Source organism: Artemia sp. Qi Xiang Cuo, chromosome 19 (genome assembly GCF_049724085.1).
Source record: "Artemia sp. Qi Xiang Cuo chromosome 19, ASM4972408v1, whole genome shotgun sequence".
NCBI lineage: Eukaryota > Metazoa > Arthropoda > Branchiopoda > Anostraca > Artemiidae > Artemia > Artemia sp. Qi Xiang Cuo.
The window spans coordinates 27,140,055-27,157,743 of record NC_142812.1 but is presented as its reverse complement, the minus strand read 5'-3'; the positions used below and the strand labels follow the sequence as shown (position 1 = coordinate 27,157,743).

At 34.3% G+C, this 17,689-nt stretch overlaps 1 protein-coding gene across 4 annotated transcripts in view; it reads right to left on the bottom strand.

Moving 5' to 3' along the window:
• LOC148940677 (uncharacterized) overlaps nt 1–17,689 on the bottom strand; it is a 117,610-nt gene that overhangs the window by 11,394 nt on the left and 88,527 nt on the right. For all 4 annotated transcript variants that reach the window (XM_089104954.1, XM_089104953.1, XM_089104955.1 and 1 more), the window contains exon 4: nt 2,541–2,665. In XM_089104954.1, the coding sequence (XP_088961080.1) occupies nt 2,541–2,665 (125 nt within the window). The remainder of the gene's footprint in view (nt 1–2,540; nt 2,666–17,689) is intronic.

Below are 17,689 nucleotides of genomic sequence, written 5' to 3'. Positions count from 1 at the left end.
CAGTTTTTGAGAGTCAAAGGAGATTGGAGGGCAACTAGCCCCCCCACGCCCCTTTCCCAAATGCATCCGATAAAATTGTTTAAATAGCCGTTGAGTTAAAATTGTTCAAAAGTCAGATAAAAAAAACTCAGCTGGCCTTTTTTCCTCAAACCCATCCGATAAGAACTTTGAGATATCCTTTTTTTTCAAAAATAATTAGAAGATCATATAATGAAAACTCCGGGGTCGACAAAACTCTCCAGGGCCCGGAGGCAGGCGTTGTAAGTAATGCTCTGGGGGCATATATAGTTCTTATGGAAGGGATGCTCGTATAAGCTTTGGAGAGGGCTCATATGATTGGAAATTAAAATTTCTCGTTCACTTTTTAAGAGTTAAAATAGATAGGAGGGCAACTAGACCCCCCCCCTCCACGTCCGATTTTACTCAAATCCATCCGATAAGGACTTTGAGACAGCCATTTTTTTCAGAACGGTTCAAAGATCATATAACGAAAGCTCCGGGTTCGCCACGATCCTTCAGGGCCCAAGGTAAGCGTTGTAAGTTATGCCTGGAGGGCATATACAGCTGTTGTAGAAGGAATGCTTGTATAATCTTCAGGGAGGGCTCATTTGAATGGAAATTAAAAGTTCTAGTTCAGCTTTTAAGAGTCAAAAAAGATCAGAGGGCAACTATCCCCCCACGCCCCTTTTCCCCCAAATATATCTAATAAAAATTTCGAGATAGCCATTTTATTAAAAATAGTTGAAAGTTCAGATAAACAAAACTCCGTTGTCGACACAACCACCCAGGGCCCGGGGGACAGGCAATGTAAGCTATGGCCTTGGGCCGTATATTGTTCTTATGAAAGGGATGCTCGTATAAACTTCAGAGAGGGGTCATTTGAATGGAAATTAAAAGTTCTAGTTCATTTTCTCAGAGTAAAAAAGGATCGGAGGGCAACTAGCCCCTGCCGCCCTCCATGCCATTGGGTTTATCGGATGGATAAACCCATCCGATAAAAATTTGAGCTCACCATTTTGTTATAAATAGTTCCAACATCAGATATTAAAACTCTGGGGTCGACACAACCCCCCAGGGCCCAGGGACAGGCGTTGTAAGTTATACTCTGGGGGTATATATGGTTCTCATAGAAGGGATGCTCGTATGGACTTCAGAGAGGGCTCATTTGATTGAAAATAGAAAGTTTTAATTCACTTTTAAAGAGTCAAAAGAGACCTAAGGACAATTAGCTCCCCCCCCCCTCCACGCCATTTTTCCCCAACCCATCCGATAAAAATTTTTGAGAGAACCATTTTGTTAAAAACAGTTCAAACATCAGATAATAAAAACTCTGATGTTGACACAAACCCATTTTTTTACTTTGATGTTGTTACTTTGATATCTGTTTTGATACTTTGATGAACATTTTATTTTTTTTTAAGTTTGATTTTGAAATAAGGAATTTTTTAAAACTTGAAACTTTTTGCAATAAAAAATGAACAAAACTTAATTAAAAAAACTTTCCGAAAAATAAGTTTTTCAAAGAAATGTAAAGGCTATTTTAAACTTAAGCTCAGCATATGCAAATACCTGTTAGAATTCAAACTCAAAAACGACCAGAAATTACTATTAAAGAATAAATGAAACCCAAAACAAACGCAGTGGGTTACAGTGAGAGAAGGAGGCGATACCCAAATTCTTGTTTGTAGTGATTTTTGTTCGTTTCAAGCTTGACTTGCATATTCAATGTAATTTTCACTCGTTTTAAGATTTAATTATTCATTTACATTAATATCTATTGTATGTTTGTTTGCATTGATTGTATAATCAATTTATGTTTGCTTTGAGTGTTATTTATGCTTCAGGTGCAAAATATTTTTATTGTTTTAAGTTTGATTTTCATATTCAATCCAAGCATTAGCCGCTTTAAGATCTATTTATTCATTTATATTATTATCTGTTGTATTTTTTTTCCTATGATTGTTTATTTAATTTCTGTTCTTTTTCCTTTTTTTAATTTTTTCTTTAATAGTAATTTCTGGTCGTTTTGAGTTTGAATTTTAACAAGTATTTGTATCTGCTGAGCTTAAGTTTAAAATGGCCTTTACTTTTCTTTGAAAAACTTATTTTTTGGAAAGTTTTCTTTAATTAATTTCTGAAAAGAAAGAGAAAACGAACAAATAATGTAACGTCATAAAAAGAAAATAATTTTAGACAAAGGGGTAGAAATGAGATGATATATATACTTTCCTTGATTCTTTATATCTTTGAAATGAACTGACGTTAAAGAAATTTAGCAAGGGTAGTTTTATTAGAAGGCATATTTCGTTATTTTGAACTTATTTCGGACATTATTCTATTATCCGCAAAAACTAGTAAATTAGTCCAAATAGATAATGAGCTTTCCATAGTATTAGAAACATTATAATTCCGGAACGATTTCATCGTTACTTTCTGCTTCTCCAAGCCTAATAGAAAAATTTATGCTAACGACATGACAATCCCTAAGTCGTTTGGGAAAATATATAGGCTTGAGAGTGATTTAAGTTGAGAGTACTTACCTTATCATTAATCGTCCAGAACACATGGTCGGGTGGTTCTGAATGTCGTACTAGGCACGTTAAATTTATTGTCGAGTCCTTGTTTATGTAAAGCTCAGGCCCACCAAGTATTACAGATGATGCTTCTGAAAAAGAAGGTGATAACGATTAAAAAACTTTTGCTTGACTACAATGAATGCTGTTTCGATTTTTCAAAAATGAGAAAATGTTTTGATTTTATAATCTCTATTGAACTAATTTTACAGAATCATTCTTGTTTTAGAAGGCTTTGAACGAATGCCAATTTTGCAACCAGCAGTATCACTGTGTTGTAGGCTAGTAACGCGCGGGTACGTTGTTCCAATATTGAGCTTATGACGAAAACTACTGAATTCATTTAAAAATTTTAGAATCAAAGATGAAGCTTTTTTTTTCTTCTTCATTTTTTACACCGTAATTTTTAAGTCTTGAAGCTGGTATACCAGTTTTTTTTTCTGTTACTGGCGAAATGTTAGTATTTCCGTAACGGAAGTATATTCACGAATGTAAGAGAACAGTGACAAAGAAAAATAATTTCTCCTCATAAGGTATAAATACAGAGGAAGCTAATTAGTTCGACTACTAAGCTTGAATTCATATCGCCATTTACTTAATAGGCTTTCAAAAGTCCAATAGCATTTTATTATAATAAATCGAATTGATCCAAATCGAAAAGAAAAATTATTAAATTATTTATTTTCAGCTTAGAATTATTGTCAGCCTTATAATGGCTTATTATCTTGCAAAGATGTCTCTAAAACTTATTGAGGCATATACAAATAAAAAAAAACTGTGTACACATATGTACGAAGACTTCTCGCACATGGGAAAAATTTGACGTAAGAATTCCTGTTAAGCTAAAACATTCTTCAGTTAAAGGAAGAAACATAAAAATCAACAGAAAATAAGACAATAGGGAATTTATCTAAGATAGTGAAATTTGTTTAAACCTTAAAAAAATGTTTCGGCTCTGTATCCAAGACCCATGCTCAGCAAACCGTATATATACAAAGGAAATAAAGCCTTCAATAAAATGTGATCTTTAAAACTATTTAACCCTGTCAGTCCGGAAGTAGCCATCTGCTAACGGTTCCTTCCATTTCCTTAGTGTCTTTTTTAGTTAGATACAGCTTACAAACTTGACCATCAGATAGTACAAGTTTTGCTCTCCGTTTTGCGATACTTTTTATTCTCCTAGATGGCTTTGTATGTTGTCAGTGGATCAGAGGAAAACAGTAGTTTTTTGCTGTGACTAAAAAATGAAAATTAGCTGATTTTGACAGCAATGACGAAAATCACGCAGCTGAGTTTTTCTTGTTTTTATTATTTTATTTTGTTTCTTAGAATCTCTACTTTTAGTTTGCGTTTATATGAATTTAATTTAGTTTTATCTTCACCCCCATTTTTGTGTTTATTTTTACGGTTACCATATGGTAACTTTAGGTTTGGACACGGCTAGTTTTTGAAGATGCTTCTCATATACTATTTTGTTTTTACTTGTTGATTGTACTTTAAATTCTTTCTTTTACTTCACTTTTTTTTGTTCGTGAAGCACTTCATTCTGATTGTTCTAATTTGACGAAGCAGAAGTACCCTTGCACCCTTGGTCTGATCACAATTTTCTCTTCCAGAAACAGCGAGCCTCTCTTATTCCGGTGAAAAATCCAAACCAAGAAAAGAGGAAGAAAATGTTTTCAAGGAGAGGAGCAAACATATAAGAGAGAAGCTCACCCAAGAGCGAGCTGCAGACATTGTTCTGCTACCCAACAGCGATTCTGAGATGGAAATCATGTCTAATGATGACGACGAGTCTGATCCATTATGGAATCTAACCCCAGGGGCCAGTTGCAAATATGCCACCCTACAGCCTGTTCAGCCGATTGACGATCCTACAGAAGGCTTACCTCTCAGCATGTTGAACTGTTTCGAAATTTTTACGGGTGTGGATGACCAATTTGATTCTGGAGAAGCCACTACATTCCTCACTACTGAAGCTCAACCGTCTCCCATCCAATCCAAAAGCTCGTCGCCTATTCCTTCTTCAACCGTCCCCACCGCATGAATAAAAAACCAAGATACCAAAAAAGAATACAAGTGCCAAAGAAAAGAGATTAAGCCCCGTGATATCACATGGAAAGCTTCCCTCCCGAAAGCAAAAGAAATTCACTTACCCATTGATTTATTCAGAACTTTCATCACAGATAGCATCGTTTCTGGATTAGTTGACCAAACTAATCTGCACGCAACGAGGAAAACAAACACTAGGATTACCCTAAAGCTGACCCAGCATTAGATGAATGGGTTCCTTGGAGTACAGATGCTAATGAGTATTGTAAAGCTACCAGCTATGAGAATGAACTGGGAGCGCATTTTCCGATACACTCCAATCGCAGAGGCTATGAGCCGTGACAGATTTTTCATGGTTCGGCAGTTTTTCATATCAATGACGATAGCTTAGCTGTGCCATCTGATCAAAGTGGTCATGATAAGCTGCACAAAATCAGACCAATGTATGACGAGCTTAGAGAAAATCTAAAAAGCATACCGCCAGAGGAGAGACAAATTGTAGACGAACAGATGATTCCCTTCAAGGGCCGGATAAGTTTCAAACAGTACTTGAAAGATAAGCCTTATTCATGGGGTGTCAAAGTGTTTACGAGAGTGGGCATGAGTGGGATTGTCTATGAACTAGAAATCTATACAGGAGAAGGCTTAGTTCCGGCTAGTCCTTTGGGGCTGGGTGCTGACGTTGTCCTTCGACTGATCAACAATGTGCCACGGGGAATGAATTTCAAGCTGTACTTCGACAATTTTTACACATCTATTGACCTTATTCATGCCTTACGCATTAATCACGGGATTGAATCATGTGGGACGATAAGGAGTAATCGTATGAAAGGCGTAATTTTAGAAAGTGATGCATCGTTGAAAAATAAAGGGCGTGGAAGCTATGATTATAAACTTATGGGGTAACATAGAAATCTCCATTGTGTAGTGGTTTGACAATAAACCAATGCAAATGGCCTCATCGTTCTGTTCCGTAGCTCCAGTCGATCAGTGTCAAAGGTGGGATAGACGTACTCGTAGCCATGTCGAGGTAGATCACCCATGTGTTGTCCGTGAGTACAACAAGTCAATGGGTGGCGTAGACTTGTCTGATATGCTTCTGGAGCTCTACCACACTGACATACGGTCCAAGATGTGGTACATGCAGATAGTGTATTATTTCCTTGACCTAGCTATGAACAATACTTGGCTTCTGCATAGGCGAGAGTGCGAAGACCTAGCTAAGCAGCATATGTCCTTGATGTACTTCAAGATGGATATTTGCAGATCCTTGATAGTGTTAGGAGTTGTTAATAGTCCTCGTGCTGGTCGACCCTCTGTCAGTGCTGACAAAGTGAAAAACAAAAACTACAGAAGCAGGCATGCCGTCAGAATCGGTGCGATATGACACTGCTGGCCATCTACCCGACACAGTCGAAAAAGGATGTTGCCGGTACGAAAAATGTGCAAGAGCTGCAACTAGCCGAATTCTCTGCGTTAAATGTTAGGTTCGGTTGTGTCTGAATGGAGACAGAAACTGTTTTATGAACTTCCATATTAAGTGAATGAATCTTTTTTTATTCTAAGGTGACCATATGGTAACCATTTCTATTTCAGTTTGTGAATGAAATAAATAATTGAAGTTGAAATTAAGTTGAAACGAAGCTTACGTTGATTATTATTGCAATGTTTCAGAATTTTTCAAGCACTCCTTCAATGTTCAGGTCTGAAAGGGTTAAGAACCTTAAACAGTCCGAGAAGCATTACTTCAGGCAAGTTCAACCAGTACCCTCTGCTTGGCTATCTCACAATTCTCATTTCCATGCATTTTGATTTACTTTAGGAAAGAATTGTTGTTTTGTTGCGAAATATGGTAAAAAACAATACTTAGCTGTGACGTGGTCTCTTTTGCTACTAAGCAGTTGCACTAAATATTGCGATTATGCAAAATATGATTGTCCTTGTTGTTCAGGGTGAGAGACTGTAAGTCTTCTATTCAGGGCCGTATCCAGGATTTCTTCGGAGGGGAGGTTAGTATAGTCCATCTATTGAATTTGCGCAGGCCCCCGTACCAAACAGGTTTTTCTGGTAGCTAAACATGTCATTACACTCTTTGCCAAGAGATTAAACCAGTATTGTCTATAACTTAATTTACGTTGGTTAAACTTCCGATGGTTAAGAAAGCGTAACAGGTAATTAAAGTATGAGAGATGGGATGCTATAATTAGAATGATTTTAAGGTGAAACATTGTGACGTAAAAATAACTCAGTTATTTGCTTGCGTGTATAGGAATTCCCGTGTTATTTGCTTGCTTGTATTTTGTGTTAAAATAAGTAGTTTTTATATCTTTTAAAAGAGCTTTAAGGGGTTTGAGAGACTCAGTTGCCTAATTCCGTGTGATTTTTCTTTACTTGATGGTAATTAAAAAAGAAATTTTTGTTTTAAATAAGTAGTTTTTATATCTTTTAAAAGAGCTTTAAGAGGTTTGAGAGACTCAGGTGCCTAATTCTGTGTGATTTTTATTTACTTGATGGTCATTAAAAACTAAATTTTTTTCTTAAATAAGTAGTTTTTTTATATTTTAAAAGAGCTTTAATGGGTTTGAGAGACTCAGTTGCCTAATTCCGTGTGGTTTTCCTTTACTTGATGGTCATTAAAAAAGAATTTTTTGTGTTAAATAAGTAGTTTTTGTATCTTTTAAAAGAGCTTTACAGGGTTTGAGAGACTCAGTTGCCTAATTCCGTGTGATTTTTCTTTACTTGATGGTCATTAAAAACTAAATTTTTATGTTAAATAAGTAGTTATTGTATCTTTTAAAAGAGCTTTACAGGGATTGAGAGACTCAGTTGCCTAATTCCGTGTGATTTTTCTTTACTTGATGTTCATTAAAAACGAAATTTTTGTGTTAAATAAGTAGTTTTTTTATCTTTTAAAAGAGCTTTATGGGGATTGAGAGACTCAGTTGCCGGATTCCATGTGATTTTTCTTTACTTGGTAGTCATTTGTTGTATCTTTTAAAAGAGCTTTACAGGGTTTGAGAGACTCAGTTGCCTAATTCCGTGTGATTTTTCTTTACTTGATGGTCATTAAAAACGAAATTTTTGTGTTAAATAAGTAGTTTTTTTATCTTTTAAATGAGCTTTAAGGGGTTTGAGAGACTCAGTTGCCGGAGTCGGAGTAGTTTTTCTTTACATTGTGGTCATTAAAATAGGAAATTTTTGTTTTTTATAAGTATTGTTTTTATCTTTTAAAAGAGCTTTACGGGGATTTAGAGACTCAGTTGCCGGATTCCATGTGGTTTTTCTTTACTTGGTGGTCATTAAAAACGAAATTTTTTTGTATTAAATAAGTAGTTTTTTTATATTTTAAAAGAGCTTTAAAGGGGTTGAGAGACTCAGTTGCCTTATTCGGTGTGGTTTTTCTTTACTTTATGGTAATTAAAAAAGAACTTTTTGTGTTAAATAAGTAGTTTTAGTATCTTTTAAAAGAGCTTTAAGGGGTTTGAGAGACTCAGTTGCCTAATTCCCTGTGGTTTTCCTTTACTTAGTGGTCATTAAAAACGAAATTTTTGTGTTAAATAAGTAGTTTTTGTATCTTTTTAAAGAGCTTTACGGGGATTGAGAGACTCAGTTTCCGGATTCTGTGTGGTTTTTCTTTACTTGATGGTCATTAAAAACGAAATTTTTGTGTTAAATAAGTAGTTTTTGTATGTGTTAAATAAGTAGTTTTTGTATCTTTTAAAAGAGCTTTACAGGGTTTGAGAGACTCAGTTGCCTGATTCCGTGTGGTTATGCTTTACTGTGTGGTAATTTAAAACGTAATTTTGGTGTTACTTCAGTAGTTTTTGTATCTTTTAAATGAGGTTTACGTGGATTGAGAGACTCAGTTGCCGGATTCCGTGTGGTTTTTCTTTACTTGATGGTCATTAAAAACGAAATTTTTGTATTAAATAAGTAGTTTTTGTATCTTTTAAAATACCTTTACGGGGATTGAGAGACTCAGTTGCCGGATTCCGTGTGGTTTTCCTTTACTTGGTGGTCATTAAAAACGAAATATTTGTGTTAAATAAGTAGTTTTTGTATCTTTTAAAAGAGCTTTACGGGGATTGAGAGACTCAGTTGCCTGATTCTGAGTAGTTTTTCTTTACTTGATGGTCATTAAAAACAAAATTTGTGTGTTAAATAAGTAGTTTTTTTATCTTTTAAAAGAGCTTTAAGGGATTTGAGAGATTGAGTTGTCTATTTCAGTGTTATTTTTCTTTAATTTATTGTAATTAAAAAAGAAATTTTTTGTGTTAAATAATTAGTTTTTGAATCTTTTAAAAGAGCTTTACGGGGATTGAGAGACTCAGTTTTACCTTGTCACAGTTACATTTTCTTGATTTTTCAAAGTTTATTTTGAATTTCTTTAGTTGAAATGCAAGAGTTGAAATATTTCAGTAGTGTTTGGTTGTGGTTTACCTTGTCACAGTTACATTTTCTTGATTTTTCAAAGTTCATTTTGAATTTCTTTCGCTGAAATGTAAGAGTTGGAATATTTCAGTAGTGTTTGGTTGTGGTTTACCTTGTCACAATTACATTTTCTTGATTTTTCAAAGTTCATTTTGAATTTCTTTCGTTGAAATGCAAGAGTTGGAATATTTCAGTAGTGTTTGGTTGTGGTTTACCTTGTCACAGTTACATTTTCTTGATTTTTCAAAGTTCATTTTGAATTTCTTTCACTGAAATGCAAGAGTTGGAATAGTTCAGTAGTGTTTGGTTGTGGTTTACCTTGTCACAGTTACATTTTCTTGATTTTTCAAAGTTCATTTTGAATTTCTTTCGTTGAAATGCAAGAGTTGGAATATTTCAGTAGTGTTTGGTTGTGGTTTACCTTGTCACAGTTACATTTTCTTGATTTTTCAAAGTTCATTTTGAATTTCTTTCGTTGAAATGCAAGAGTTGGAATATTTCAGTAGTGTTTGGTTGTGGTTTACCTTGTCACAGTTACATTTTCTTGATTTTTCAAAGTTCATTTTGAATTTCTTTCGCTGAAATGCAAGAGTTGGAATATTTCAGTAGTGTTTTGTTGTGGTTTACCTTGTCACAGTTACATTTTCTTGATTTTTCAAAGTTCATTTTGAATTTCTTTCGTTGAAATGCAAGAGTTGGAATATTTCAGTAGTGTTTGGTTGTGGTTTACCTTGTCACAGTTACATTTTCTTGATTTTTCAAAGTTCATTTTGAATTTCTTTCATTGAAATGCAAGAGTTGGAATATTTCAGTAGTGTTTGGATATGGTTTACCCTTTCACATTTACATTCTATTGATATTTCAATGTTAATTTATAATTTTTTTCGCTGAAATTTTCGATTTGGAATATTTCAGTATTGTTGGTTTGTGATTTAACTTGTAACTGCTAAAGGTTATTTTTTTTTAAAAGTTCATTTTGAATTTCTTTAGCTGAAATGAAAGAGTTGAAATATTTCAGTAGTCTTTGGTTGTGGTTTACCTTGTCACAGTTAAATTTTCTTGTTTTTTCAAAGTTCATTTTGAATTTATTTCGTTGAAATGTTAGAGTTGAAATATTTCAGTAGTGTTTGGTTGTGTTTTACCTTGTCACATTTACATTTTCTTTATTTTTCAAAGTTCATTTTGAATTTCTTTCGTTGAAATGAAAGAGTTGGAATATTTCAGTAATGTTTGGTTGTGGTTTACCTTGTCACAATTAAATTTTATTGATTTTTAAAAGTTCATTTTGAATTTTCTTTCGTTGAAATGCAAGAGTTGGAATATTTCAGTAGTGTTTGGTTGTGGTTTACCTTGTCACAGTTACATTTTCTTGATTTTTCAAAGTTCATTTTGAATTTCTTTCGTTGAAATGGAAGAGTTGGAATATTTCAGTAGTGTTTGGTTGTGGTTTACCTTGTCACAGTTACATTTTCTTGATTTTTTCAAAGTTCATTTTTAATTTCTTTCGATGAAATGCAATAGTTTTAATAGTTAAGTATTGTTTTGTTTTTGTTTAAATTGTAAAATTTAAATATTCTTTATTTTTCAAAGTTCATTTTTAATTTCTTTCATTGAAATGCAAGAGTTGGAATATTTCAGTAGTGTTTGGTTGTGGTTTACCTTGTCACAGTTACACTCTCTTGATTTTTCAAAGTTCATTTTGAATTTCTTTCGCTGAAATGCAAGAGTTGGAATATTTCAGTAGTGTTTGGTTGTGGTTTACCTTGTCACAGTTACATTTTCTTGATTTTCTCAGTTTTTTTTTAATTTCAGTAGTGTTTGGTTGTGGTTTACCATGTCACAGTTACATTTTCTTGATTTTTCAAAGTTCATTTTGAATTTCTTTCGATGAAAAGCAAGAGTTGGAATACTTCAGTGTCACAGTTACATTTTCATGATTTTTTAAAGTTCATTTTGAATTTCTTTCGTTGAAATGCAAGAGTTGGAATATTTCAGTAGTGTTTGGTTGTGGTTTACATTGTCACAGTTACATTTTCTTGATTTTTCAAAGTTCATTTTTAATTTCTTTCGTTGAAATGCAAGAGTTGGAATATTTCAGTAGTGTTTGGTTGTGGTTTACCTTGTCACAGTTACATTTTCTTGATTTTTCAAAGTTCATTTTGAAGTTCGTTCATTGAAAAGCATGATTTGGAATATTTAATTAGTGTTTTGTTATGGTTTACCTTGTGACAGTTAAATTTACTTGATTTTTCAAAGTTCATTTTCAATTTCTTTCGATGAAAATGCATGAGTTTGAATATATGAGTAGTGTTTGATTGTGGTTTACCTTGTCACAGTTACATTTTCCTGATTTTTCAAAGTTCATTGTTAATTTTTTTCATTGAAATGCAAGATTTTGTATAGTTCTTTAGTTTTTTGTTGTTGTTGAACAAGTATCATGTTTCTGGTCTTGAGTCTTCATATTTATGTTTGTAGTTCATTCACTTTTTTTCAATTTTTTGAGTTGGTCTCTATTTTTTTGTTGTTTATTACCTTGTCTCTGTTACATTTTCTTGATTTTTGACAGTTGCGATACTATTTCTTTCGCATAAGTTCCATTGTAGTAAAATTACTGGATGTTAATGATGGTTAGTACATTTAACACGTTACTGGAACTTGATAGTTCATTGGACATTTGATTAAAAAAAGTTGTAAATATCGTGTAGGAATATATCTGTTTAGGTATGATGTTGTTTACCTAATCATAGTTAAAGTTTCTTGAATTTTAAAAGTTCATTTTGAATTTCTTTCGTTGAAATGCAAGAGTTGGTATATTTCAGTAGTGTTTGGTTGTGGTTTACCTTGTCACAGTTACATTTTCTTGATTTTTCAAAGTTCATTTTGAATTTATTTCGTTGAAATGCAAGAGTTGGAATATTTCAGTAGTGTTTGGTTGTTGTTTACCTTGTCACAGCAGTAGTGTTTGGTTGTGGTTTACCATGTCACAGTTACATTTTCTTGATTTTTCAAAGTTCATTTTGAATTTCTTTCGCTGAAATGCAAGAGTTGGAATATTTCAGTGTCACAGTTACATTTTCATGATTATTCAAAGTTCATTTTGAATTTCTTTCGTTGAAATGCAAGAGTTGGAATATTTCAGTAGTGTTTGGTTGTGGTTTACCTTGTCACAGTTACATTTTCTTGATTTTTCAAAGTTCATTTTGAATTTCTTTCGTTGAAATGCAAGAGTTGGAATATTTCAGTAGTGTTTGGTTATGGTTTACCTTGTCACAGTTACATTTTCTTGATTTTTCAAAGTTCATTTTGAATTTCTTTCGTTGAAATGCAAGAGTTGGAATATTTCAGTAGTGTTTGGTTGTGGTTTACCTTGTCACAGTTACATTTTCTTGATTTTTCAAAGTTCATTTTGAATTTCTTTCATTGAAATGCAAGAGTTGGAATATTTCAGTAGTGTTTGGTTGTGGTTTACCTTGTCACAGGTACATTTTCTTGATTTTTCAAAGTTCATTTTGAATTTCTTTCGTTGAAATGCAAGAGTTGGAATATTTCAGTAGTTTTTGAATGTGGTTTAAATTGTCACATATAAATTTTATTGATATAACAAAGATAATTTTGTATTTATTTCGATGAAATGAAAGAGTTGGAATATTTCAGTAGTGTTTGGTTGTGGTTTACCTTGTCACAATTACATTTTCTTGATTTTTCAAAGTTCATTTTGAATTTCTTTCGTTGAAATGCAAGAGTTGGAATATTTCAGTAGTGTTTGGTTGTGGTTTACCTTGTCACAGTTACATTTTCTTGATTTTTCAAAGTTCATTTTGAATTTCTTTCGTTTAAATGCAAGAGTTGGAATATTTCAGTATTTTTTGTTTGTGGTTTACCTTGTCACAGTTACATTTTCTTGATTTTTCAAAGTTAATTTTGAATTTATTTAGTTGAAATGCAAGAGTTGGAATATTTCAGTAGTGTTTGATTGTGGTTTACCTTGTCACAGTTACATTCTCTAGATTTGTTATTGTATATTTTGAATTTCTCTCGCTGAAATGTATGATTTTGACTATTCAAGAAGTGTTCTAATGTGGTTAACATCGTAAGAGTTACATTCTATTGATTTTTCAAAGTTAATTTTGAATCTCTTTAGTTGAAATGCAAGAGTTGGAATGTTTCAGTAGTGTTTGCTTGTGGTTAACCTTCTCACAGTTACATTTTCTTGATTTTTCAAAGTTCATTTTCAATCATTCAAGAAACGTGATTAAACACGTTTTTAAACTACATGCTATTTGCATGCCTTTCCTTGGCACCTTTCCAAACGAGTGGGGATTCCCCGCTGGGTCCTACACATTGCAAAAAAAGTGAGCAGCACGAAAACTCCACATTTTCAAACAAGCTTGGTTTTTTAGACAACACACCCACAGAGATGACACACACACATAGAAACGAGACACGCACAGACACGACACACAAACAGAGTCATAGTGAGAGAGATATCCAAAAAGTTGGGTTGACTTAGGTTCACTTAGAGTGGCGCGCCACTCTAAATGAACCTACTTATTTAACACAAAAATTTCGTTTTTAATGACCATCAAGTAAAGAAAAATCACACGGAATTAGGCAACTGAGTCTCTCAAACCCCTTAAAGCTCTTTTAAAAGATATAAAAACTACATATTTTAACACAAAATACAAGCAAGCAAATAACACGGGAATTCCTATACACGCAAGCAAATAACTGAGTTATTTTTACGTCACAATGTTTCACCTTAAAATCATTCTAATTATAGCATCCCATCTCTCATACTTTAATTACCTGTTACGCTTTCTTAACCATCGGAAGTTTAACCAACGTAAATTAAGTTATAGACAATACTGGTTTAATCTCTTGGCAAAGAGTGTAATGACATGTTTACCTACCAGAAAAACCAGTTTGGTACGGGGGCCTGCGCAAATTCAATAGATGGACTATACTGAGGTTTACAGAATAATTTTTTTTCGGGGGGGGGGGGTACAAAAAAATTCGCGAACGCATACAAAATTTATTTATATTCATTTTTATTACGTTTTTACGAGTCAGACAAACATTTCGGGGGGGGGGGTCAAACCCCTTAAACCCCCTGGATACGGCTTTACTTCTATTTAAGGTTTTTGATAATGGTGGCTCCAGTTGTGAACTATTCATTTTGATTTGCTGCCATTTTTGGGTCTCAAGCTATTTTTTCTGACTCTCAAGGACTCAGTATATAAAACTATTCGGAAATAAAACAAGCAAATTCCTGACTTGGTGTGAAACCGTGCTTAGTCTTGATTCGGAGTAAATACTCACTAAGTCTTATGAATTACTGTGAATAATTAAATAGAACTTAAAACGATGAAACATCAAAACGAATTATAAAACTAAAATTAAAATGAGCGGGCATACCTTAAATATGAGTGTGGCTGCCACCCCCTCAAATTCAAAATAATAAATGTCTTCCAGGATAGAAGCAAGTTTGCAATTTGTTAGCATAAAAAATTGATGCCTAAATAGAACATTCAAAGCATAATTTGATTACTTTTCAAGCTACCTGTATAGTTTTCTAAGGCAATGTTTATGATTCGCTTATTGTTTTCCCATTTTTAAAAAAAAAGGCACAGTTTTAAAAGGGAGAGTGTCTTTGTCTTGTCTCGCGCTAAAATGAAAGAAACTAACGAAGAAAACGGCTTGTTCTCGAGTTTTACACAGCGTAAATTTGAGTGAGTGGCCTATAATACATAAGTTATAAAATTCCTTCTCCCTACGAAAAAAAAAACTCTAATAAAATTCTCAAATTTGGAAAGCCTTATTCTCCATAGGGGGGGGGGGTATTTCTGGGGGGAGGGTATTTATCGGGGGTATTTTCCGCGGGAGGGGGTGGTATTTTTTTGTGGGGGGTATTTCCCGGGGGTATTTTTAGAGGGGAAGTATTTTTCGGAGGGGGTATTTTTCTGGGGGATATTTTCCGTGGGGGGGATGTATTTTTCGCGGGGGTATTTTCCGCGGGGGGGGGGGGGGTATTTTCCTTTGAGGACATAAAGAAAGAAAAAGAGCAAAAATGGGAGTTTTAAAGGCCAAATGAAAATACTGCTACTACTATTCCTAACAACTCACCGTAGCACCAAGCCGCCTGAGACCAACACAGCTACGCACGCTTCTCCTCCATCCCAATCTATTCAAAGCCGCCCTTTTTACACTCTCCGACGAAGTTCCCATTTTCTTTAAATCTTTCTTTATGACGTCCTCCCAACCCAGACGAGGACGACCTGCTTTCCGTTTATCCCTAGACGGTTGGCCAAAAAGGACAATCTTCGGCAATCTGTCATCCTTCATCCGCACAACGTGCCCTAGCCATCTCAACCTTTCTTTCATTATAGCGCTAGAGAGCGGTATTGAACCACATTTTTCTTACAGCCTATTGTTTGAAATACGGTCAGTCATTCGGGTACCCAGAACAATCCTTAAGCAATTTCTATGGAAAACATCTAGCAAATCTTCATCCGCTTTTCGGAGCGCCCATGCTTCAGAGCCATATTTGACTACTGTCATCCCTTTAGCTTCTAATATTCTAATCTTGGTTCGCAGACTTATCTTCCTGTTCTTCCAAACGTTTTACAACTGTGTAGAAACACCTTGAGCCTTGGCTATTCCACTGTTAACATCTTCACTGACCCCATCATATTTGCTAATAATACTACCAAGTTAAGTGAAGCTGCCCACTTGATCGATGTTTTCGTCACCCAACGTCACCTTTTCTATCTTCACTTATTCCTAGCCTTAGCGACTTAATCTTCTTAACATTAATTTTCAAACCTATTCTAGCACCCTGAACTCGCAAAAGTTCATTATTTTGCTCACACTTTCCTCTAGGATGCTTAAATCATCAGCATAATCTAAGTCCAGAAGACTTTTTCCTCCACATTTGATTCCGTGGTCTCCCATTGCCTTTTCTGTGCTCCTTAATACAAATTCCATATAAAGGGAGATAGAGCACAGCCCTGCTTAACTCCTGATTTAATACAAAACCAGCTGCTAACCTCATTTCCTACCTTAACTGTAGCCGTGTTATTCTCGTATATAGCCCTAATCACTTTAATGTATTTGTCTGGTATGCCATACAAGGATAAAACCTTTGCTATAGCTCTTCTATCAACAGAATCGAACGCTTGTTCATAATCTATAAAACTAACAATCAAAGGTGTTTGACAACTCAGGCACTTCTCAATTATTAACCTAAGAGTGAAAATTTGGTCGACGCATCCTCTATCAAACAGTTTGTGGTAACGAACTGTAAGTAAGGAGCGACCCGGCTCAATGGTAACCGAAACTCTAGAAAACGGCATTTTGACACAAATAGATACATCAAAAGAATTACATTTTAATGCTGATTTCAAATATATAAGTTTCATCAAGTTTAATCTTACCCATCAAAAGTTAGGCGCCTGAGAAAATTTGGCTGATTTTCGAAAAAAGGGGGAAAGACCCCCTAAAAGCTATAGAACCTTAATGAAAATCACACCATCATATTCTGCGTATCAGAGAACCCTACTGTAGAGGTTTCAAGGTCCCATCTACAAAAATGGGGAATTTTGCATTTTTTGCCAGAAGAAAGATCAAGGGTGCGTGTTTATTTTTTTTTTATTGTTTTTTTCTCCCCAGGGGTGATCGTATCGAACCAGTTGTCCTAGAATATCGTGGAAGGGCTTATTAGAATGGAAATTGAAAGTTCTAGTGCCCTTTTTAAGTGACCAAAAAAAATGGAGGGCAACTAGGCCCCCTCCCCCGCTCATTTTTTTTCCCAAAGACACCTGATCAAAATTTTGAGATAGCCATTTTGTTCAGCATGTTCGAAAATATTATAAGTATGTCTTTTAGGATGACATAATCCCCCGAAGTTCCCGGGGGGAGGGCTGAAAGTTATGAACTTCACCCAATGTTAACATATAGTATTGGTTATTTGGAAGTATACAGACATTTTCAGGGGAGATTTTTCCTGGTAGTGGGGGGGTGGGTGGGTCAGGGGTTATGTGGGAGGATCTTTCCATGAAGGAAGTTTTCATGGGGGAAGGGACATTGCTATGAAGGGGACGCCGGACTTCCCACCATTATTTAAAAAAAGATCATAAATTTAATAAAAAAAAACAAGTATTTCAACTGCAACATCGAAACTTTAAACGAACAGAAAATATTACATATATAATTGGGTTCACCCCTTAGTCAATGCCTCGCTCTTTAAGCCAAAGATTTTTTAGTACTTTCATAAGAGCTATTTATTCTTTTAGAGCTATTTGGCCTTTGTGATTAAGCGGTCATTTCTAAAAAATTAGAACTAAATTTGAAAGTTTGCTTTAAATGAGCAAGTTATTGCCTAGGAGGCGAATCCCCTAATAACCGTATTAAAAATATATGGATATATAAGTTCGTTACGTAAGTTAATTCGTAAGTTACGTATATTTATTACTAATAAAAACGTTCTTAAATAAAATTACACAAGTTTTGAGAAAGCCGTTTAACTAAATAAAAGTAAGTTAATATGAAAATTTCGTTTTAATTATTCATGTACGGTGAGCCAAGATCAAAACCTGCATTTATTCAAAAACGTTCAAAAATTAAATAAAAAAACA